Consider the following 24,496-nt stretch of genomic DNA (forward strand, 5'->3'; position numbering starts at 1 on the left):
CTTCAATGTAGGATGTGCAGATTCCAGGATCTTTAATACAGAAACCTGATGCCAACAATAGGACTGTGTGAAAAATAAAACTGTATTGGCACTACAGACAATTACTTGGATTGAATAAACTAGTTTGCCTGGAGCCTAGTTGGTCTTATGCCAGGAAACGTCAGGGGTAGTGGTCTCCTTGTATTTAGACCAAGGCTATTCCTTTCTATGACCCCCATATTTTGGTGGGCCTATGCAAACAATATTTGCCACTCTAACACCGTTTTTTACTGTGCCCTTTTGACTAACTCTTAAAAAAAAAACTCTTAAACTTTCGATGTTAAATTAAACTAATATGTATGTGCATGAATATATAAAAATACTATGCCTTCAATGTTAAGGAGTCACATAAATTTCATGGCTTTAGGTTGCTTTGTGTACTGCTAAAAATGTTATAATGTACTACAATCTGGGGTCTTGTGGACAAAGTAATTGTACATAGGTTCTGCCTTATTTTTCTTTCTTTCTTTTTTTTTTTTATTGTTTTTAGTTTTTGTGTCACACCCGGTGGTGCTCAGGTGTTACTCCTGGCTGTCTACTCAGAAATAGCTCCTGGCAGGCATGGGGGACCATATGGGACACCGGGATTTGAACCAACCACCTTTGGTCCTGGATTGACTGCTTGCAAGGCAAACGTCGCTGTGATATCTCTCCGGGCCCGCCTTATTTTTCTTAATGTTTTTTTGACTGTAAGTTCAATATTTAGGCGTCAGCAAGGGGATTTCTTCTGACAACTCTGTTTATGGGCGATTGTTCTTTCACTGTAACTTTACCTTATCCTCTTTGCATCATTGTTCTCATAATTAAAAATAGAAAATTAAAATAAAAAAGAAAGAGGCTACCCCAGGCTCATCCTAAAATCAGCACAAAGACCAAGATCACCAACCACAGAAGACAGATTAAAATGACACTGAGGAACAGAACTTCTAGAACCACAAAGAAAGACTTAATCATAAGTTTCATTCCTTGATCTGTGCAGATATCGAGATCTCTAGATACAGAGTTCTGACTTTATCACCCAGGACGAAGCAGAAGTCTTCCATACACTACAAAAGCACCAAGGGGAGAGTAAATGAACCTGAAAGGAGTCTATAGTTAATCCCATGACAATATACTTCAAGGGTGGAGAAACCCTGTATCTCTTAGGCCAAGGGAATTCCTTTTTGAATGACCCCAAAATTTACTGTGCCTGTGCAGAAGGGAGACTGTTATTTTCAATAGTCGTTCTAATGGTTCTGATAATTGGGTTCTAGCAGTGGTTGGGGATTTGAGGGTTGCAAAGATTTGTAACTATACATTTTCTCCAGGTATGAACTTAAATAAATTGGATTTTGGAGCCAGTCCATGAAACAGTCTAATTCCTTTTGAGCTTAAGGAGTTAACTGCCTAGGACTATCCAGGGCAGGATGTGGAATAGGTTGCTGAGCTCAGAGTTGGGAGTTCCAAAGAAAGAATAAATCTAACTAATGTCACCCAACAGTTCTGAGATCATTAAGAGTTCTGAGATCTTTCTGGTAGATGAATATTTTTTCTGGGGACACACTGTAGTGTGCTCCAGGACATAGCCCAAGTATTTATGCAGGCGTAGTGTCTGAATTTTTTCTGTGATAGCCTGTAAACCAGCTGCCAGGAAACATGTCATGGCTTCATCATATAAACCCTGAAGCTCTCTGTTGTTAGAATGTGCTAGCAAGATATCATTCATATAATAAAAAAATATAAGCATGGGGAAATCTTGTGCAAGCAGGGCATAAAACCATATAAATGAAGTATTGGCACATGATAGGTAAGTTGTTCATTCCTTGAGGTAAAACAACAGTTCACTGATATCACCACTTAACTACTGGAGGCCCTGTTGTTAAAAGAGAGAATGAAGAATGAAAAGCATTTGTGGTCCCCTGAGAGTATGGATATACTATAAAACCAATCTTTTAGGTCTATTACCAGAATCAGCCATCCTTTAGGTACTGCCACTGGGATAGGCAGACCTGGTTGTAAAGCACCCACAGGGACCATTTTAGTTAACATTTCTTTTTTCACTTTTTTATTGGGGGGGGGGTGTCCTCACCCGGCAATGCTCAGGGGTTACTCCTGGCTCTATGCACAGAAATTGCTCCTGGCAGACTCGGGGGACCATATGGGATGCCAGGATTCGAACCACCGACCTTCTGCATGCAAGGCAAACACCTTACCTCCATGCTATCTCTCTGGCCCCTAGTTAGCATTTCTTTAATCAATTAACAGCCGACATTTACATAACTTCTTTTGTATAACAGAAACAGGAGAGTTTCATTCTGAAAATGAGATCTGAATATGTCCCAGTTTAAGCTATTCCCCTACCAAGTCTAGTTGTGCCTTTAATTTTGTTTTGTTAAGGAGCCATTGCATCATCCACGCAGGATCATGGTATTTTCACTGAAAGCTGAGGGGTGGCAGGTGGTGGCCGAATAACAGGGATCCTAATTGAAAAAGCATGGCCTCTGAATTAGTGGCCAAGGTGAGGGATATAGTATTTACATTCCAAGATTATGTAGATCTCGGTTCTATAGGCTCTATATTCTCTGGAAGGATAGCTTGATTCATTCCTATTCTCCTGAGCCTTTTTGTTGATCCTGTCTCCATACAGCATAGCATAGAAACGCTCAATTGATCCAATATTTTGACAAGCCCTTAAACACCCCATGAGATCGCCTGGCAGTCTTCATTGGAATTCTCAAAAGCTAATGATTTTATCAGGTGCTGCTGTTCCTGCTTACTTTTAATTTGTGTCTGGACAGCATCGATCAGTTTACCCAGGAATTTTGCATATGCCTCTGAAAATGCTTTGAAAAATCTTTGTAAAAGGGCTAGAGAGATAGCACAGCGGTAGGGCATTTACCTTGCAAGCAGCTGATCCAGGACGGACTGTGGTTCGAATCCAGGTGGTTCAAATCCTGGCACCCCATACAGTCCCCTGTGCCTGCCAGGAGTGACTTCTGGATGCAGAGGCAGGAGTTACACCTGAGCACCACTGGGTGTGAGCCCCCCAAAAAAAATAAAGAAAAAGAAAAATCTTTTTTGTTTGTTTTTTTTTTTTTTTTTTTTTTTTTTTTTTTTGGTTTTTGGGCCACACCCGGTAACGCTCAGGGGTTACTCCTGGCTATGCGCTCAGAAGTCGCTCCTGGCTTGGGGGACCATATGGGACGCCGGGGGATCGAACCGCGGTCCGTCTCCTAGGCTAGCGCAGATAAGGCAGGCACCTTACCTCCAGCGCCACTGCCCGGCCCCGTTTGTTTTTGTTTTGGGTCACACCCAGCAGCGCTCAGGGGTTACTTCTGGCTCTATGCTCAGAAATCGCTCCTGGCAGGGTCGGGGACCATATGGGATGCCGGGATTTGAACCACCATCATTCTGCATCAAAGGCAAATGCCTTACCGCTGTGCTATCCCTCCGGCAAGAAAAATCTTTGTAAAGCTACCTTTATATTTAGTAGCTGCATCATTCTTTTCCCAAGCACACAGCGCCACCTCACTGACAAGCTCTAAAATAACATAAAGTAGTCACCTGTCTGTTGGGGTTGGCATAAGGCTCCACTCTGCCCACAAAAAGTTCATAAGTCAACTGAACCCCTGAAATCATTCTTCCAGAATGACCTAGATTGTGAAGCTTAGTTTTAGTTTCATCACTTAGCCACATTCCCTGCTTCTATTTTGAGGGGCTCAGTTAGATCTTCAAAACTGTATGAAAATGCTGAGGAGGTCTGGTGAAAAAGCACAGCAGTAGGGCATTTGCTTTGCACGCAGCCGGTCCAAGAAGAATGATGGTTCGAATCCCGGTGTCCCATATGGTCCCCTAAGCCTGCCAGGCGCGATTTCTGAGCACAGAACCAGTAACCCCTGAGCGCTGCCAGGTGTGACCCCAAAACAAAATCAAAAACAAAGTCCTGAGGGATCCAAAGCCCACCCTCACTCCAATTAGTAAAGAATTCAATATAAAATGCTGAAATCAGTCCATACTGTGAACAGGCTTTTTTGAATCCACTGAGCAAGGCCATATTCACACCCACATAGGATGGTGGTTCATTACCCTCATGATGGGCAGGGGCAGGAAAGCTACATCTCAAGCTCTCTTTGCCAGGTTGTGTGGAGGACTCGTGGGGGCATTCCTACAGATTTGCTTTTGAACTTTGATTCTGAAGAGGCAGTAGCCAGCCTATCTCTAGCATTCTTTTATCTGATACATTAGTCTCAGCAGATTTCATGCCAGTGGCGCACAGTGAATTATTGACCTTGGAGTGGCTTTTACTTTGAGCATGTGTCACCACCGAGAAAGTGCTTTTACTTTCCAATATGGAAGACATTTGGGAAAATTTAGTTTGTACATCCAATAATGCACGATACATGGAAAAGGACCAAAGTAGCATAAAGCCTACTAAGAGTAACACCAAATTGCCTAGTGTACATATTACTACTCCTGTAAAGACCCGCTAAAGGACGTGAAAAGCCAAGGTCCCTCTTTCCAAAGCCAGGACACTATGGTAGCCTTGATCCAAAGGGGGTATTATGGTCCTTACCCAACAGGGAATTATCCATATAATTATCCACTTGGTCCACCCAGAAATCATCTCACCCAGTATTGTTGAGGCCCCTATTTGGATGCCAGATATAGGTAATTCCTCACACCCCAATTCCGAAGGGAAAGGGAAGTGGGTCTGAATAAAGATACCACAGGAAATAGTCCAAAACAAGCTGGAGTGATGAGATGGGTCTGGGGATCCTTCCACCATGGAGAGAGGAGAAAGAGAGAGGAAGATAAATAGATAGGTAGATAGATAGATAGATAGATAGATAGGTAGGTAGATAGATAAAGAGATTTTTTAAAATTAAACTTTAAATACAATGTTTTTTTTTTTTTTTGGTTTTTTGGGCCACACCCTGTGATGCTCAGGGGTTACTCCTGGCTATGCGCTCAGAAGTTGCTCCTGGCTTCTTGGGGGACTATATGGGACGCCGGGGGATCGAACTGTGGTCCGTCCTAGGCTAGCGCAGGCACCTTACCTCCAGCGCCACGGCCCGGCCCTAAATACAATGTTTTACAAGTGTTTCAACGAAATGGTATATAGAACTATCAAAAGCAGTTCACTTCAATAAGGGGCTGGAGTGGTGGTGCAAGCAGTAGGGCATCTGTCTCACCCACACTAACCTAGGATGGACCTCGGTTTGATACCCTGGTGTCCCATATGGTCCCCCAAACCAGGGGTGATTTATGAACACATAGCCAGGAGTAAACCCTGAGCGTCACCAGGTGTGGCCCAAAAACAAACCAACAAACAAAAAAACCAGTTCAATAAAAAAAATTGGGAAAAGTGTCACATGTCGCAATGGGGTTATTTAAGTCATTGGCTGAGGATTTCTTGAGCCTTTTGCTGCTAGTTGACCATGTATGTACCTGACAGTTTGGTCTCTGCTGAAATTAGTTGTGAAGCAATGAAGTTGGGCCATTTGTAGGACAATGACTGTGGTGTCTGGGTGCAACTTCTGTGACTTTCTCTGACCCAGAAATTTTTGTTTTTGTTGGAGATAACAATCACATGAAATAATAAGACAGGTCTTAGAATAACAGATACTAAAGCAACAGTATTAAACCTATTCAAGAGAATAACAGAGATACATAATAGCATATTTGTCAACCAGCTTCATCCAACACATCCCTCACTGAGCTAATCAACTGCATAAAGGTGGGGAAGAATCTGCCAAGGACTGTTCTTGTATCTGTATGGCCTGTAGAGCCAGCCCTCCCTTTGTTTAGTAAGCAAACAGTTAAGTGAGAATCTTGCGGTATGAGCACGGGACATGTGTCCACATACCCGGCATGGTCTCTGATTTCTACCTTGTACACTGGCAGGCTGGCCAGAAAAGTGACAGGTTTGTTTCTGCTGAAGATCTGCCAATCAGAAAGTATGTCAAGAGCCAGAACAATAACATAGTGGGTAGGGCATTTGCATTGCACGCAGCTGACCCAGTTTGATTTCTGACACCCCATAACCCCTCCCACCCCCAGGCTGCCAGGAGGTGCTAGGCTTAACTCCTGACTGCCACCAGGTGACTTAGCTCTTACCCAAGCAGAGCAACAACTTCTTTTGCTTAAGAAGGGTTTTTTTTTTTTTTTTTTTTTGGGTTTTTGGGTCACAACCAGCAGTGCTCAGGGGTTATTCCTGGCTCTATGCTCAGAAATCGCCCCTGGCAGGCTCAGGGGACCATATGGGATGCTGAAATTAGAGCAAACGCCTCACCTCCATGCTATCTCTCCGGCCCCTAGCAGGGTTTTTTGTTTGTTGATGTTTAGGAGCCACAAACATCAGTACTCACGCTCACTCTTACTTCTGGTTCTGTGCTGAGAGATTCTTCTTTGTGGCTCTCGGAAGACCATCCGTAGTCCTGGGGATTGAATACAGGTCAGACACATATGAGACAAGTGCCCTGGCTACGGTGGTTCATTTAAGAAGTCTGATGTCCTCAATCTACTCAGAGGAAGAAGCAAACTCATTTCTCTCAGTTTTCTTTCTGGCTGATATGAGAAGAAATAGTTTTAATTGGCTTGGGTTTGGGGTTAGACCAGGTTAGTGCTCAGGGCTTACTCATGACTCTGCTTAGGGATTACTCCTTTTTTTTTTTTTTTTTTACCTTTTTTTAAGTGGGAAAGCCACACCTAGCAATGCTCAAGGGGGCACTCCCGGCTCTGCATTCAAGAATTTCCACTGGTGGTGCTTGGCATCAATATCCAATGGGATGCCAGGGATTGAATCTGTATGGCCACATGCAAGGCAAACACTCTATCCACTGTACCATCACTCTGGGCTGTGGATATTATTCCTGGTAGTGCTTAGGTTTGCCATACACACAGAACTTATGCCCAGGTTCTCCCAAAACAGACTTTGCCCTAGTTTTCTTTTCCCTTCACCCACCCTTTTTTTTGGGGGGGGGGGCACACCGGGCAGTGCTCAGGGGTCACTCCTGGCTGATGCTCAGAAATAGCTCCTGGCAGGCACGGGGACCATATGGGACACCGGGATTCTAACCAACCACCTTTGGTCCTGGATTGGCTGCTTGCAAGGCAAAGGCCGCTATGCTATCTCTCTGGGCCCTCACCCACCCTTTTTGAGATGTAAAAGACCTATCTAGGCTTGAATAGCATGAGATATGTATACTCTTGGGGCCGGTGAGGTGGCAGAGGTAAGGTGTTTGCCTTGCAAGCGCTAGCCAAGGAAGGTCCGAGGTTCGATCCCGGCGTCCCATATGGTCCCCTCAAGCCAGGGGCAATTTTTGAGCGCATAGCCAGGAGTAACCCCTTAGAAACCACTTCCTGGGGTTGGGCCAAAGCAAAGGTGAATCTATGTGAATCATTGACATGCAGAGAGCAAGGAAGAGGCTGGAAGGCAGCTTTGTTTAGGGAGAGACGAGGTGTAAACAACAAATCCACCCTCTTCTGTTTACTAAAATGTAGAAATATGAGATAAACCGGAATGGATCATATTCTATTGTTCTCTGCATAAGGCAGGAACCCCCAAATAGGAGCTTACAAAAGTGGTTATTTTGCATAGGCACAGTAAAAGCTGGGGAAATGAAAGGAATAAAGCTTTTAGCCCAGATAGGAACAGGGTAGCCTTTCCCAGTAAGCACTTACATACATATGTATACATACCAATGGCAGGCTTCAGACCAGTCTAATTTGGCCTAACCCTGGAGAGCCTTTCTTCTAAGTCCTGGAGAAAATAAAAGGTTCTCTTTCCTTCATCTTCTTTTCTTTAGTGGCTGTCATTGTAAGGCATTGCACTAGAGTCCTGAGTCTCTTGCAAATCCTTGGTTGTTGCCAGTGTCACAAATCGTGTCCTAATAGCAAGTCGATGCCAGGGTGGCATGAAGCTTGCCTCTAGTTTCCTCGTTGGTTCTGTTGATGGGACCCAAAGTTTGGGGTGCATGGCCAATCTCAGAGCACTTGAAGTTTAAGTTGAGCCACTATGACAAATGGTTCAAGGCTAAAGGATAGGTAGAATCTGGATCACTGCTTCAGGCCAAGAGGTGATCTGTCTGGTGAGGTCAGTAAGGGAAGCAGTAGAAATATCCTGAAGCTGTTGGGTGGAGACACTGGCTGAGATAAGTTCCTGAGACAAGGTCCACTTGAAAAGCTGATTCTGGAGCCCAAGAGATAGCACAGTAGTCGGGCATTTGCCTTAGACTCTGAGGAATGGTAGTTCGTGGTTCGAATCCTGGCATCCCATATGGTCCCCCTGAGCCTGCCAGGAGCAATTTCTAAGCATAAAGCCAGGAGTAGCCCCTGAGCGCAACTGGGTATGATCCAAAAACCAAAAGAAAAAAAAAAAAAAGAGCTGATTCTGGAGGATGGAGAGATAGTACAGTGGTAGAGTGTTTGCCTTGCATGCAGAAGGACGGTGGTTTGAATCCTGGCATCCCATATGGTCCCCCGAGCCTGCCAGGAGCAATTTCTGAGTGCAGAGCCAGGAGTAATCCCTGAGCACTACTGGGTGTGACCCAAATACTAAAAACAGAAACAGAAACAAAAAACAAAACACCAGATTCTGGTCCAAGCAGCAAAAGTTCACAGTGAACAAGGTTCAAAGGATATAGTAGAAGGTACGATGGGTAGGAGAAGGGTAGTGCTCCAGGGCACAAGGAGTGTTGAGCTGTAAGAGTATTGGGGTTTAATAGGAAAAGCAACAATTCCAGGATAGGTGAGCATAGGGAAACATGGAAAAGATTTTGCTGAATGGCAGGTATGGAAGGGGAAGGTAGAAGGGTTATGTACCATGCAACCAGACATTATGAACATAGACATAATTACACTAACATGAAAGTGGCCACCACACATGCACAGACATACATAATTGACTGATCAATATGTTATAGTGGGGCCGGAGAGATAGCATGGAGGTAAGGCGTCTGCTGTGCACGCAGGATAGTTTGAATCTCGGCTCAAGAAATCACTCCTGGCAGGCTCAGGAAACCATATGAAATGCTGGGACCCAACCCAGGTCAACTGTGTGCAAGGCAAGCATCCTACCTGCTGTGCTATCACTTCTTCCCTGTGGTGGATAATTCTAATTGGGAATCAGAGTTTACTGCTCCTTTGCATCCTATCAACTGAGAGAGAATAAGGGTAAACGACACTGGCTTTCTCATTGTTTTTAGCAAGTACTTTGTACTAAGTATCTTGTCAGGGCAGAGAACAGAGAGAAAGAGCCTTGGAGAGGATTCCAGTTATAGTTCTATATTGTAAAAGCCAAAGGAAAGGATGGCTAAGTCCCCAGGGGGATCTGGACAGGTTTTCTTTCCCAGGTTGAGGACTCAGGGCTGGTGGAGGCTGTACATCTGGTAGCGGTAACAGGATGTGAAGGAAGTGAGGCCCATTTGCTGAGGAGCCGTGGGGATGATGTTGGTTGTGGCTGAAGTGGATTTGGGCAGCAGTGATGGTGGGGGATTGTGTGGAGGTCTCAGGAAGCTGTTTAATGGGCTCGGATTTTACCCCAAGGCAGGGTTAAAGGTTTTTAACCCAAGAATCACATTTGGATTCTTAGTTTTAGCAGTATCTCTAATGGCTGTCGAGGGAATGGGGCTTGGGAGGGAGGTTAGGAGACTCAGGGAATTCATTCAGGAGACCTGTGAGGTGATCTAATTATAGAGAGAGTCATAGATCTAAACTAGGATAGTGGCAAGTGGAGGAGCTACAGCGGAAACTGGCCTAGTGGAAATGCCAAGCAAGTTCTGATTGGATGAGTGTAAGGAATGAGATACCCCGGGTTTTTCAGGAGCAACTGGATAGGCAGTGGTGCTGTTTGCCACCAGAAGGGTCACACGAGATTGCTTTGGAGGGCTGAGTCATTTAGTGCACGCCAGACATGTCAAATCATGTCAAATAATGGGCCAGACAGGGCACTGGACAGGCTCTTCTTACCTTGCATGTGGCCAACATGGGTTCAACCCCTGGCACCCTCCTAGCATTACTCCCTGAGCACAGAGCCAGGAATAAGTCCTGAGTACAGTTGGATGTAGCACACACCTTTCCTCAAATCATGTCCAGTCACTAGCCAGAGTGGGTTTGGAGCTCAGAAGGCAACTGGGCCCTAGTAAGATTGTGTTGGTAGGGGGCCCCATGTCTCAGAGCTCAGTCGGTTCTGTTGAACTGAGTGCCAGAGACCCTTCACGTTACTAGAAAAGTGAGTTTTGTAGACATCTGGGCACTACACCTCACTTCATCCTCCTAGCATCTCCCTCTGTACCCCCACAGAGCAGTCCGGGCACCCTGTGACCACACTGCGGCAGGACCCAACCAGCTTAGATTCCGGCATGGGGAAGTATCTCAGATCATCGGCACTGTGGATGAGGACTGGCTCCACTGAGGGCACAATGGTGTGGAGGGGCTGGTGCCCATGGGGTACACCTCCCTGGTTCTCCAGGACGAGGAATTCTTCCTATCTTGCCTAGTTTCTCCTTCCTGTTGCTTGGAAACAAATAGCCCCCAAGCACTCACCCATGTATACTGATCATCCCAGAAGCCACCCCTCCGCCAAAGGACACTTTGCTCCCACCTCCTTCTCTGCTAATCATGTAAAAGAAACTTTGTCATCGATCACGGGTCCACAGGCAAGGTGAATCTGCTCTTCTTACAAACATGGAAAAAGGAATTCCCTCTATGCAGTTGCTTTCCTCTTTCCCATCTATTGTAGAAGGGAATGTCTCCTCTGTAAAATGTAAAGTGTAGCATACTTCCACCCTCCTCATCAAGCTGAGTTGGCTCTGCCAGTACAGTATGACTCCGTTTCCAGCACAAGGGCCTCTAGTCTCCTGTAAGGAATATTCACACCACCCCATCCCATATTGCCTGTATGTATGATGTACTCACTGGTACTGAGGTCTGGACACCCATGGTGGGTGGGCCTATGGTGTTGGTCTGTCTCCTTCCTTTGGTCTCAATAAAGTGTGGGACTTGAGTGTGTTATCACTGCTGATTTCAGGATGGGAGATGGAGAGGGAAGAGGGAGCCAAGGAAATTTGGCAAAAGAGGCTCTCCTATAGAAACCCAAGAGTGATGTTTCCATTCTAGCACTGTTTCTTGAGCAAGTTGAAAGGGTTCTTAGTTTCAGAAGTGTTTCTATGCTGAGTCCTGTTTTCTTCTGTTAGAATGATGTGGTCATAGAAGCCTGGATAAACATGAGTAGGGAAGACTTAGAAAATTGAAAAGGGGCTGGAGAGAGAGCGCAGCAGTAGGACGTTTGCCTTGCACGTGGCCAACCTGGGAGGGACCTGGTTTGATCCCCGGCAATCTATATGGTCCTAAGACTGCCAGAAACGACTTCTGAGTGCCAAGCCAGGAGTAACCCCTGCGCGCCACCAGGTGTGGGCCAAAAAAAACCAAAAAAAAAGAATATCACAGGAGGAGCAGTATGATAGTACAGAGCAACACCAGGTATAATTCCTGAGTGCAGAGCCAGGAGTATCTCCTGAACTTCTTTCAGGTTCAGAAGCCAAACAGGTCACATACTAATTCATTTTATGGTGATACTTGCTTCTTGATTTATGTACCACTAGGGATGGAACCCAGAACCTCTCATCAGCAAAGCTAATTCTCTACCACAGAACCACCTCTGCATAATAGTGTGATTTTAAAAATTGTTCCTTGGAATCAGGATGGAGGAAATCTTGGACGATAAAGGGATAGGAAAGAGGAACAAAAGAGCAAGCTCACCACTCTGCAGTTAGGAAAAGTTTTTTTCCATTTAATACTAGACTTTCAAGGATTGAGATGCAAGCTTTTTATGCAATTACATCCAATGTTAAAATTGGTAATACATAATTTACAAAGATTAACATCAAAACAATCATCTATTTAGATATGCTTTTGTAAAAAGGAAATATATTAGCAGCATTTATATTTTCCGCAATCACACAGCCTACAGACATGCAGACTAACTCTGGATCTATTTGCAGTGATGTAGTGCTTTGCCCCGCATTTCAAACACCAAAACCCACCTGGCAGCTAGGGGGTTCTTTTATTTTGTTGTTATAAAATAACCAAAAAATAAAAAAAGGCATTAATTTCTACACCAGTAAGAAAAAACAAGTTTTTGCACTTACCTAACATTTGATTGTCTAAAAAACATTTCCGTTTTTAGTCTTTCAACAAAAGAAAGATAAAATGACAGCGTAGTGTCTTTTGCTTCTGTTCTTATATTTTACAAAGTTTTTTTCTTTTTTTCTTTTTTAAAATTTTAGTGTTTCACACTATTAAAGGAAATATTGAATTTAATCTCTTTCTCGTCATTTTCCTGCTTTTGACTAAAAGGAGACCCCCAAAGTGCCCCTGTTCCCACCTCCCTCCCACCCTGCTCCCTGCAATGAAAACCAAAAGAAATCACTCAAACGGGCTTGGACATGCGATTTTTCCAGCTCCACACATGAGTATTTTATACCCAGGTCTCTTAGTAATGTACAGTGCTTCTCTACAGTAAGAAAATACTCCAAACTATTTTCTTAATTCTTTTTTTCTTTAATAAAATATTTATTCTGCTTCTTCTCTGCTCAAGGGGATCTTTGGTATCCCCTGTCCTTTTTTTTTTTGTTATTTTTTCCCTCAAGATTGACACAGGAGAAAAAGAAAAAAGATTCAATGGAATGGAAGATGGTCAATGTTTCTACCTAAACAAGTCAGAGCATCGTCGTCATAGGGAAAATGTACAAGTAGGACAGCATTGGTCCAATATTAGAAAAAGTAATGGGGACATGTTTACTATTGTATTGCTTACTAATCACGTAGCAGATATATATACATGTATATATATATGTGTGTGTGTATATAGGTATATATACACACATATACACACACATATACACACAACTTGGCACATTTAAAAACCATCTTTTCTCTTCTAAGAACATCTAAAACATATATGCATATGTGTGTCTGAGAAGACAACAAAGCAAAGCCTTTTCAATTTTATTTTAAAAGAGACAGTATTGTTTGATAACTTCTTGTCAAGAGAATGCGAAGGAGACACCCTGGATAGCCCTCTGATGACTGATACTTTGTCATCGGGAGGGTGGAAGCAAGATGAGAGCGAGGTGGGGCGAACACACTGTTTCTTGAAGAGAAGGACAAAGCAAACTGTATAAGAAAGAAACCAAGAGTAGTGTTTTCAATGGATAATATACATCCATAACAAATACTTGGTTAGGTGAATACTGTTCAACAGTTTATGTAGTGATTTCTGTTGGGAAAGGGTGTAAGAGCTTTAATGTAGATTTTCATGTGATTTTTACTTAAGAAACGAATCTCCATTCGCACAGCACAGCAGACATACAAAAACCACAGCACATAAACAGCACATGTGCTGGCGGGGGCCTGGCCTTCTCATTAGTAAAATATAAGTTTGATAGGTTATGAAAGTTCAAACAAAAATCATTTTAAGTACTGTGCCCTTCTGACCCCATGGGGGCCTTCCCTAGTCCACTTGGGGGAGTAGAGGTAGGGAGAAGGGGAGCAGTTACAAGTGCTTTGAGTTGTCAATTCACGTTTTGACTTGGCTGGGCAAGAAAGGAGATACGAAGTTCTCTAATCAGGGATGTGGACAGATGCCCTAGCTACTGTTTCTTTAGGTCTGGGGTAGCTCTTAGAGCCTGGAGACAACAGGGATAGTGGGGATCCTGGCTCTCTCCCTTAGATTGAATCACACCTGGATATAGGAAGCAGCTTCTTAGTAGTGCCTTTGGGACTAGAGGATGACACTGAAAAACCCAAGCTGGGAGGAGGGGCAAACACTATAAAGTACCACGAAGTTCTGTCATCCTCAGTGTGCTCTGCCCTCTTTGCTACATGACTAAGCCTCAGGAAAAATCAGTGGAGAGGTAAACGAGTAAAGTGACCTGCTTTAGAGATCCCCTTCTTCCTCTCCACCACTTCCAAGGTTCATTAAGTACCTAAAAACAACACGCCCATTTCCCTTCCTGGACGGATCTTCTTGCCCTAGTGTACACTCAGAAAAGGACGCAGGGCAGCTGGCTCCACTGGATCCCAGATGCTGGAGGTTCTCATTCTGAGGTTCACTTCCGAAAACTGTTCTCGGGCATAAATAAAGTACGCCTTCGTAGTTTCCTGCCTGATCCTTCCTCCAGCAAGTAGGTCACATCAATGGCTGTAAACAGAACCAAGAAAACTTATCAAATATCACCTTATTTTTGAGCTTAGCCCTAAGAAGGTAGCAAGAGTTCAATGATCCCTTTCTAGCCCTATAAGCAATCTAGCCTTACTGCAGCCCTCAAGGTAAGCTCTTCTCCAGGGAAGAGATCCTGTCTTACCTCTCAGTTTCATTCTAAGGAGACGCTAAATTCAGACCCATAAAATAACTTTGGGGACTGAAGTGATAGGATAGTGTAGGTAGGGAATTTGCCTTGCAATTGGCTAACCTGGGTTTAATTCCCAGCATCTGTGTTATGATTCCTGAGCCTGCCAGGAGTAATTCCAGGTATAGAACCAGGTTTAACCCCTGACATAACCCCTAAATCAAAAATGAAAAAAAGAAAAAAGAATGGAAGAAAAAATTTTACTGTATTCTTACAAGATTTTAATTCTGGGCAAGTAAATAGGAGTTTTTGTAGCATGCTTTCCACTAATTGCCATTTATCTTAAACCCTGGATAGAAGGCCCAGGTATTCTTACCATTTTTTCCAGGAATTTTTTCCAAGAGATTGAGCAAGATCTGGTTGAGCCGTTCTCGCTGGCTGTGCCGGCGTTCCTTCGGTGTACCCATAGGTTGGGATTCTTGAGAACTTTCCTCAGGTTTCTTTTCACTCTCACTGATGTCAGTAGTGGCCCCCTCTCGTTCTGGCTCTTCCAGGCTGGGCATCTCATTGGCTGCCTGCTCCTGATTGGCTAGAACCTCTTCAATCAAGGGCAGAGCATCATCTTCTTGGCCCAGGTCTTTCAGGGGTGGCTTGGAGCGTTCGGATTTCCAGGATGATCTGCCAAAAGGACAGTGAATTAGAGCAGGGCAGTGGGATGGAGTGAAACTAAGAGCCATAGGAAGGCTTGAGATCATGAAGCTAAAGGGTAAGAAATTGGGTCTTGGGGCCCAGGGCACAGCTCAGTAGTGAAGGAAGCACTTGCCCTACATGTGTGTATCTGTGGGTCAACCTCCTGCACTGCAAAATTAAAAAGCAAAACAACAAAATAAAGCATAAGAAACTTTTTTTTAAAGCACTACCTGCCTCACACTCTACCTACTGTAATATTGCTCTGGCCCCTCTGTTTATAAATTTTTTCTTTTGTCAGGAACGGACAAAACATACAAAAAATATGGCTTAGTTCTAAATATTTCCTGAATCCTGGAAGAATTATGGCACAAATGACTAATATACAGCATACCACAATCAAGTGAGCATAAGCACCTTGACCATGAAGTTCAGATACACCATCAGAGAGCTCCTTGGGGAACATATACAAGTATTCAGAAAGACTGCAGTTAAAAAAAAAAAAGCAATGGGTGGTAACAATTAGTACAGTAGGGTGCTTGCCTTGTATGTGGCCATCCTGATTCAAACCCTGGAGGCCACTAGGAGTAATCTCTGAGTGAAGAGCCACATTACATTAAGTACTGCTTGTTTGGGTCTGGCCAAACAAAAACAAGAAGAAAACAGCAAAAAGGGAAGGAGACAGGTGTCAGAGTGACAGCACAGTGATAGGGAGTGCCTTGCTGGAGGCCAACACAGGATGAACCCGGGATGAACTCAGGTTCGATTTCCAGCACCCCATACGGTGCCTTGAGCCTGGCAGAAGAATTTCTGAGTGCAGAGCCAGGATGAACCCCTGATCGCCACTGGTGTGGCCCAAAACCCAAGGCCTCTCCCCCAAAGGGGAAGGGGAATTAAAAACTAAAGAACAAAATAAATCACTACAAAAATTAATTTGGGGAGGGCCGGAGAAACAGCACAGCAGTAGGGCGTCTGCCTTGCATGCGGCCAACCCAGGACTGACAGTGGTTTGATTCCCGGCATCCCATATGGTCCTTGAGCCTGCCAGGGCGATTTCTGAACGCAGAGCCAGGAGTAACCCAAGTATTGCCAGGTGTGAACCAAAACCAAAAATAGTTTTTTGTTTTTTGTTTTTATTTTGGGTCACACCTGGCAGCACTCAGGAATTACTCCTGGCTCTATACTCAGAAAGTGCTCCTGACATGCTCAGGGGACCATATGGGACGCCGGTACACAAACCACCGACCTTCTGCATGCAAGGCAAACGCCTTATCTCCATGTTATCTCTTTGGCCTAAAAATCAAAAAAATTTGAGAAAGAAATATGGCAAAATTTTGCCCAATAGTTGCTGTATTTAATTTTATTAAAAAATTATCTCTTTTAGCACTGTTCGGGGATAATTCCTAGTCTGCACTCAAGATTCACACCCGGCAGGCTTGGAGGACTATATGGGGCACCAGAGATGTTAGCTATGTGCATAGTAAATGCCCTATGCACCAGACTATTGCTCTGGCACCACTACAGTAATTTAAGTGGTGCTCTAATTTTTTTGAGTCTTTTTTTCTATTTTTAAATATTTTATACATAATAAATATATAATATTTTATAAGATAATAAAATATTTTATTTGATAATAAGACAATGATGTAGATAAAGCAGTTGCTATATTCAACAGAAAAAGAGTTCAAGAAAACCATAGTGGCCTATCTCCCAGAATACCCCTCTTATGTGTGAAACAACCCAAAAAAACCCCAGGGACCCAAATTGCTCAACTAGAACCATACACTCTGGTTACACCTTGACAGAGGTAAGGGTTGATACACCTTGTGATAATGTGCAAAGTTCTTTGGTTAAATTGTAATAAAAATAACTTTTCTTGAGTCTTTGTAGAGTTTCGTTACAGATCTTTTCTTTTTCAAATCCTTACACATCTCTCTACCATTAAGGCTCCATCTTGAGACCCAACTCTTTGCAGTTGAGGTGTTCCCTGTTTCCACTGATCCAGACGGTGCTACTCAGTCAGAAAACCTCTAGTCACTGGGCTAAGGTTGAGTGGGTGGGTGGTTGTTCTTTTGGTCCACTCAGTCCCTCAGGCTCCTCAATTCCCAACAGGATTCACCACTCTCCAATTCTCCAAGTGACTTACCGCCCTCCATTCCTCTTGTAGTTGTCCGGGACGTAATGTGGCTGTAGAGAAATAGGAAGCACATTAAGTGTATTTGTAAAAGCTATCATAGTTGGAGGAGATGATCTAGGGGAAACTCTGGAGAGAATGGTGGAGAGATGGAACTAAGGATATGAAGGAAGAAGAAAATCATGGCTAATGCCCTTTGAAACTAGAGGGTCTTTAGGGGGGTACCACACCAGGTGATGTTCAGAGGTTACTTCTGGCTCTGCACTCAGGAATCAATCCTGGTGGTACATAGGGGACCACATGGGGTATTAGGGATTGAACCTAGGTCAGCTGGTTAGTTGCATGCAAAGCAAATACCCTAATCCTACCCTAGATGGTGATTTTTGTTCTTATTTATTTATTCATTTATTCATTTATTCATTCATTTATTCATTTATTCATTCATTCATTTATTTATTTATTTATTTATTTATTTATTTATTTATTTATTTATTTATTTATTTATTTATTTATTGTTCACACCGGGCATCGCTCAGGGGTTATTTCTGGCTCTCCGCTCAGAAATTGCTTCTGGCAGGCTCGGGGGACCAAATGGGATGCCGAGATTTGAACCATTGTCCTTCTGCATGTCAGGCAAAGGCCCTACCTCCATACTATCTCTCCGGCCCCTAGATGGTGATTTTTTTTCTCTCTCTCTTTTTTTTTTTTTTTTGGTTTTTGGACCACACCCGGTGACACTCAGGGGTTACACCTGACTATGCGCTCAGAATCGCTCCTGGCTGGCTTGGGGGACCATATGGGACGCAGGGGGATCGAACCACGGTCCGTCCTAGGCTAGCGCAGGCAAGGCAGGCACCTTACCTCTAATGCCACCGCCCGACCAATAGATAGTGATTTTTAAAAGCTCAGTAACACCAGTACTTGTTAGGACAATGTTATTTTTAGACTCTAGTGACAGTAGATGGGACAGGTTTACAGTATGTGCTCTCTGCTGCATCCCAACATTATTGGTTTGTTTTGTTTTTGAGCCACACCAAGTGGTGCTCAGGGTTAACTGCAGCCTCAGTGTTTAGGGATCACATGGGTGGGGCTTGGGAGATCAAAAAGGGTTCCGGGAATCAAACCTGGGCTGGTTTCATGCAAAGCAAATACCTTACCTACCGTATCATTGCTCTGGATTCATTCCAATATTTAAGCAATTAAACAAATAAGACCAAGGAAATATAGATAAGAGGAAGTACTTACTTTTGGGCAAAGCATATAAGGTCAGGAGAGGGCCAGAGAAATAGCACAGCAGTTCGGCATTTGCCTTGCACGTGGCTGATCCGGGACTTACTGGGTTTGATTCCTGGCCTCCCATATGGTCCCCTGAGCCTGTCAGGAGCAATTCCCAACCGCAGAGCCAGGAGGAACCCGACTGCCACTGGATGTAGCCCAAAAGACAAAAAGCTCAGGGCTGAAGAGAGAATAAAGTGGGTAGGGTGGTTGCACAAGGCTGACCTGGGTTCAATCCCTGGCATCCCATAAGATACCTTGAATAGGGGATTAACAGCCATACAATCTCCTGTGCCAGAATACAGAATCAGAAATAAGCACTGAAATCTTCGGTTATAACTCCCTTCCTGCCTTTTCAAAAGAAAAAGAAAAAAAAAAAAGGACCGGAGTGAAAGCTCAGTGGAGTGGGCATTTGCCTTGCAAATGGTCAACCCAGGTTCAATCCCTGGCATCCTATATGATCCCCAAGCATTACTAGAATAATTTCTGACAACCGCCGAGTGTGGCCCAAAGCCAAAAACCAAAACAAAATAAAAAGAATGTTAAGATCAATTCTAAGAAAAATTAAAAAAGAATAGTGAAAAATGAAACATAAAGGTTTGCTTTCTGGTCAGACTATTTTTTGGGGGGGGGGGGGGAGAACCTGGGGACAAGGCCACATCTGGTGATGCTCAGGGTTTTCCCCTGGCTCTGTGTTCAGGGATCACTTCTGGCAGGCCTGAAATAACCATATGAAGTGCTAGGGATCAAACCTGATTGGCACAAGCATCCTACCCAGCCTACTACTGATCTGGCCCATAGTTGTCATTGCAAAGTGACAAAGCTAACCACTGAAAGTCCTTCTAATCTAAAAGAAGACTCAAAGACAATGAGCTCATGGGTTTGGAGCAATAGCACAGCGGGTGGAACATTTGCCTTGCACATGGCTGACCTGGATTCGATACCAGGCATCCCATATGGTCTCCCTAGCCTGCCAGGAGCGATTTCTGAGTGAGCATAGAGCCAGGAGTAACCCCTGAACACCACTGGGTGTGTACCCCAAACAAAAACACAGGAGTTCAGTCTAGTTTTGTTATTGCATGAGATGGATGAAAGATCCAAAGCTTTATGGGCAGAAGATACAAAATAATTGGATATGTATAATAAAATTTCTTTTTAAAGATAAAAGATTAAAAAAACATTGGGACAGGAGCAATCTATGTATAGTAGGTAATGTATTTGCCTTACAAGTGGTCAACCCTGTTTTGATCCATAGCATCTTGTATGGTTCCCGGAGCACCACAGGAGTAATTCCTGAGTACAGAGCCAAGAATAACCCCTGAACATCACTTGTATGGCTTCCTTCTCCCTCCAAAACAAGTAACTAAAGTCTCCGAAAAGGCAAACCAGGGGGGGGGGGGGCTACAGAGATAGCACAGCAGTAGGGCATTTGCCTTGCATGCAGCTGAATAGGACGGATGGTGGGTTCAAAACCTGGCATCTCATATGGTCCCTTGTGCCTGCCAGGACCGATTTCTGAGCACAGAGCCAGGAGTAACCCCTGGCACTGCTGGGTGTGACCCCCAAAACAAACAAACAAACAAATAAAGCCAAACCAAACTAAGTTCAAAAACATTAAGTGGTTGTTTTCTATGTAATGAAATGATATGACAACTTTTTCTTAATTTTTTTTTTTTTTTTTTTTTTGGTTTTTGGGCCACACCCGGTGACGCTCAGGGGTTACTCCTGGCTATGCGCTCAGAAGTTGCTCCTGGCTTGGGGGACCATATGGGACGCCGGGGGATCGAACCGCGGTCCGTCCTAGGCTAGCGCAGGTAAGGCAGGCACCTTACCTTTAGCGCCACCGCCCGGCCCCTTAATTCTTTAGCACTTTTAAAATTTCATATAATGGTGATATCTCTCTTTTTTTTTTTTTTTTTTGTCTTTGGGTCACACCCAGCAGTGCTCAGGGGTTATTCCTGGCTCCAAGCTCAGAAATCACTCCTGGCAGGCTCGGGGAACCATATGGGATGCCAGGATTTGAACCAATAACCTTCTGCATGAAAGGCAAATTCCTTACCTCCATGCTATCTCTCCAGCCCTAATGGTGATATCTTATAATATTTTTTGTTTATTTTTGGGTTATACCCGGCAGCGCTGGGGTTACTCCTGGCTCTACGCTCAGAAATCGCTCCTGGTAGACTCGGGGGACCATATGGGATGCCGGGATTCAAACCACCGTCCTTCTGCATGCAAGGAAAATGCCCGACCTCCATGCTGTCTTTCCAGCCCCAATATCTTATAATTTTTATTATTATTTTGATTTTTGGGCCATGTCAGTGGTGCTTAGGGGTACTCCTGACTCTATACTCAGTAATCATTCCTGGCCGGGTATAACCCAAAAACAAAACAAAAACAAACAAAAAACAAAAAATGAAAAAATAAGAAGTAAAAGCCCAAAGAGGAAAATCTAACACAATTTCCCAAGCCACAGTCCATGCTAGGAAATGCAGAAAAATATATGTTGTTCCTGCACTCTATAAATACATAGATATTTCATTTGGGAAGGAAATAAGCTACAGAACCACTATGAATTCCAGGCATGAACAAGGTTGCCCTAACACATAGGTAGGCAAGTAAAGAGACTTACGGAGAAATCTCTCTTGGGAGTGAGTTTCTTAGGAAAATGATCGAAGGCATAGGGTTTGGTGCAGACAGGATAGCGGTTCCGGTGGATCTTGTAAAACAAATGTGCTGACTTGTCAAGTCGATAATCACAGATGTACACATCTTGCTCCTTCACTCCTTTGGGTCTCCCTATGAATTCAAACACTGTTAAAGAAGTCTCTATTTTCCTTCAACACTCAAGTTGGCAAGAGATCATCATACCAAAATTTAAAGAGCTGCAGATCTCTAAGTTGGCTATTTTGAAAGGTAGAACACAAAAACATTTAGAGATGATAGGAGGAAGAGTCTGTGGGGGTCGAGTTTTAGCTATGACCTTTTTTTTTTTTTTTTTTGGTTTTATTTCTGGCTCTATGCTCAGAAATCACTCTTGGCAGGCTCGGGGGACCATATGGGATGCCGGGATTTAAACCACCGTCCTTCTGCATGCAAGGCAAACACCCTACCTCCATGCTATCTTTCTGGGCCCTAGTTTTGACCTCTTGACAATACATAGTCCCTTAAAACACTGCTGGGCACAGCCCTGGTAGCCCTTGAGCATCACTGATGTGGCACCCACTCCCCCAACACCACCCCAAAAATAAAAGAAAGTATTCCTGGACATGACTGTCAAAAAGAGAAGAAAGGAAATCTAATAACAGGAGGTATACTGTAAGCTTTTTATTATTTTTTTTTATTATTTAAGCATTTATTATTTCATGGAATACTATAGGGAACTTGAAGAAACATTAAAAAATTAGTTTTGGATTAGGAGAGATAAAATAAAACTAACAATTTTGGTCAGATGGGTGGTGATGAGATTTGGATTACTTGGCTGTACTCACCTGGAGGTGCTTTTGGGGAACAATATATGGTGCTAGAGAGGCTGGAGATAGTACAGCAGGTATGGGCACGTGCCATACATACAGCTGACCCATGTTAGATTTTTGGCATCCCATATGGTTCCCCAAGCACTGGCATTAGGAAGTAAATCCTGAGCACAGTCAAGAGTAACCCAAGCACACTGGTTATAGCCCCAAGTCAAAAAAAACAAAATAAAAAATGTGGTGCTAAATATTGAACTTGGGGGCCAAAGAGATAGCACAGCAGTAGGGTGTTTGCCTTGCACACGGCTGACATGGGTTGGACCTGGGTTTGATTCCCCGCATCCCATATGATCTCCCTAGCATGCTAGTTGGGATTTTTGAGGGCAGAGCCAGGCTGAGTGTGGCCCCCAAAATAAAACCAAACCAAAACAACAAAAAGACTGAACTGGGGTCAGTTGTCTGCAAGAACCTTAAATCTTGTACAATCTCTCCTCCTAGTCTCGTGAATGAACATTATGAGGACAGTCATGGGGGGCCGAAGAGAGAGTACAGCAGTAGGGCCTTGCATGCAGACAGATGGTGGTTTGAATCCCGGCATTCCATATGGTCCCCTGAGCCTGCCAGGTATGACCCAAAAACAAAAAACTAGTTATGGGGAGAGGGGAGGCCAGAGCGATAGTACATTGGGTAGGACATTTGTCTTGCACAAGGCTAACCCAACCAGGAACAACTTATTATTTTATTTTCCCCTTCTATTTAAACATCATGATTACAAAGCTGCTCATGATTACATTTTAGACTTACAATATAAACTATTCTTTACCATTAACACATCCTACCATCAATGTCCCTAGGGCAGGCATTTAACTTCTCTCTATTCATTTTTTCTTTTTAGACACCATGTTTTGTACTATTGTTAATGGGAGGGGATAAGTTTCAACTATCACTGTCAGAGGGGTCCCTTCTCTATGCCAGGGCAGAGCCAGGGATTGTAAACGCTGAGTGCCTCAGGGTGTGACCCAAAACACACATATAAAAAAAGCAACCAGTTATGGGGAAGCTACTTGGAAAGGATGACACTATAAATGAGGAAAGTCAGACTTACAACGTATATATATATATATATATGGTTTTTTGGGTTTTATTTTTTGTAGTTTTTGGGTCACACCCAGCAGTTCTCAGGGGTTATTCCTAGCTCCAGGCTCAGAAATTGCTCCTGGCAGGCACGGGGGACCCTATGGGACGCCAGGATTCGAATCGATGACCTCCTGCATGGAAGGCAAACGCCTTACCTCCATGTTATCTCTCCGGTCCCCTACAACGTATTATTTTATAACTGGGAGTCAAACGAGTCATTATCATCATGGGACTCCAAATGGCACTGCATGCAATTCTGGACTATTTTACTATGATACTAAGAGAAAAAAGATTAAACATTGGACTCTGCTTCATGCATGAAGCTCATACTATGAGTCATAAAATAGGCTGTGTTTTCATAATTATTTTAATCTTTAGAAAATGTTTTAGATCAGATACTAATCCCTATTTTTTTTTTTTTTTTTTTTTTGATTTTTGGGCCACACCCGGTAATGCTCAGGGGTTACTCCTGGCTATGTGCTCAGAAGTTGCTCCTGGCTTGGGGGACCATATGGGACACCGGGGATCGAACCGCGATCCGTCCAAGGCTAGCGCAGGCAAGGCAGGCACCTTACCTTTAGCGCCACCGCCCGGCCCCCTAATCCCTATTTTTTAATTAAGCAAATTGCCCAAGGGCACAAAAGTAAAAAGTAGTGGAGCAGGAATCCGAAACCACATCACTTGACTCCATGAAGCCTATAAAAACTATTGTGTGTTTAACATTAACAGAGTTAATGACGGCTTTAAGAATTTTAGAGGGGCTGGGCGGTGGCGCTAAAGGTAAGGTGCCTGCCTTGCCAGCGCTAGCCTAGGACGGACCGCAGTTCGATCCCCCGGTGTCCCATATGGTCCCCCAAGCCAGGAGCAACTTCTGAGCGCATAGCCAGGAGTAACTCCTGAGCGTTACTGGGTGTGGCCCAAAAACAAAAAAAAAACAAAAAAAAAACAAAAAAAAAAAAAAAAAAAAGAAATTTAGAAAAGGTGGATGAAAGAATAGATCTTCTCACAAATACTAACAGTGTGTAAGTAATTTTAAATTAATTTGAAAAAAACAAAAAAACAAAAGGAGTTAATGAGAAAGTATAGCAAATAGGGTACTTGTTTGCATGTGTTTGAACCAGGTTCATTCTCTAGCATCCCAGATAGTCTCTTGAGCCCCATTAGAAATAACCTCTGAATGCAGGGCCAGGAGTAAGCCCTGAGTACTGACAGGTGTGGTCCCAAAACAAAATATAAAAGGGAGAAAGGATCCAAGGAGAAGTGGCCCAATAGGTTGAAGGAATGCTTTGCAGGCAAGGGGGCATTAATCTAATATTAAGCAACGCATGCTCCACTAGCACTGCCAGGAGTGACACCATGCACATAGCTGGGAATTGCCCGAGTACTGCCAAGCCTGGGCCCCAAGAACAAAACAAACATATAAA

At 43.7% G+C, this 24,496-nt stretch overlaps 3 protein-coding genes across 9 annotated transcripts in view; 1 reads left to right on the forward strand and 2 right to left on the reverse strand.

Annotated features, from left to right (window-relative positions):
• The window catches only part of RUSC1 (RUN and SH3 domain containing 1), a 148,123-nt gene extending 137,327 nt beyond the window's left edge, over positions 1–10,796 (forward strand). For 3 of the 4 annotated variants that reach the window (XM_049782213.1, XM_049782215.1, XM_049782214.1), the window contains exon 11: positions 10,474–10,796. In XM_049782213.1, coding sequence (XP_049638170.1) covers positions 10,474–10,576 — 103 coding nt within the window. In that variant the 3' untranslated portion in view covers positions 10,577–10,796. Of the gene's footprint in view, positions 1–10,320 lie in introns of all 4 variants that reach the window. The other variant, XM_049782218.1, reaches the window with a different exon arrangement.
• LOC126020739 (farnesyl pyrophosphate synthase-like) overlaps positions 1–24,496 on the reverse strand; it is a 340,408-nt gene that overhangs the window by 108,626 nt on the left and 207,286 nt on the right. For 2 of the 4 annotated variants that reach the window (XM_049782293.1, XM_049782294.1), the window contains exon 1: positions 22,173–22,177. The exons of the other annotated variants lie outside the window; for them this stretch is intronic. The gene's annotated coding sequence lies outside the window, so the exon portion shown is untranslated. Of the gene's footprint in view, positions 1–22,172; positions 22,178–24,496 lie in introns of those variants that run through there. 4 annotated transcript variants of the gene reach the window in all.
• ASH1L (ASH1 like histone lysine methyltransferase) overlaps positions 11,784–24,496 on the reverse strand; it is a 178,512-nt gene continuing 165,799 nt past the window's right edge. The window contains 4 exon segments of the mRNA XM_049782187.1: positions 11,784–14,221; positions 14,746–15,047; positions 17,203–17,243; positions 21,095–21,261. Of these exon segments, the coding sequence (XP_049638144.1) occupies positions 14,130–14,221; positions 14,746–15,047; positions 17,203–17,243; positions 21,095–21,261 (602 nt within the window). The 3' untranslated portion in view covers positions 11,784–14,129.

This window comes from Suncus etruscus, chromosome 10, assembly GCF_024139225.1.
Source record: "Suncus etruscus isolate mSunEtr1 chromosome 10, mSunEtr1.pri.cur, whole genome shotgun sequence".
NCBI classification, from domain to species: Eukaryota; Metazoa; Chordata; class Mammalia; order Eulipotyphla; family Soricidae; genus Suncus; species Suncus etruscus.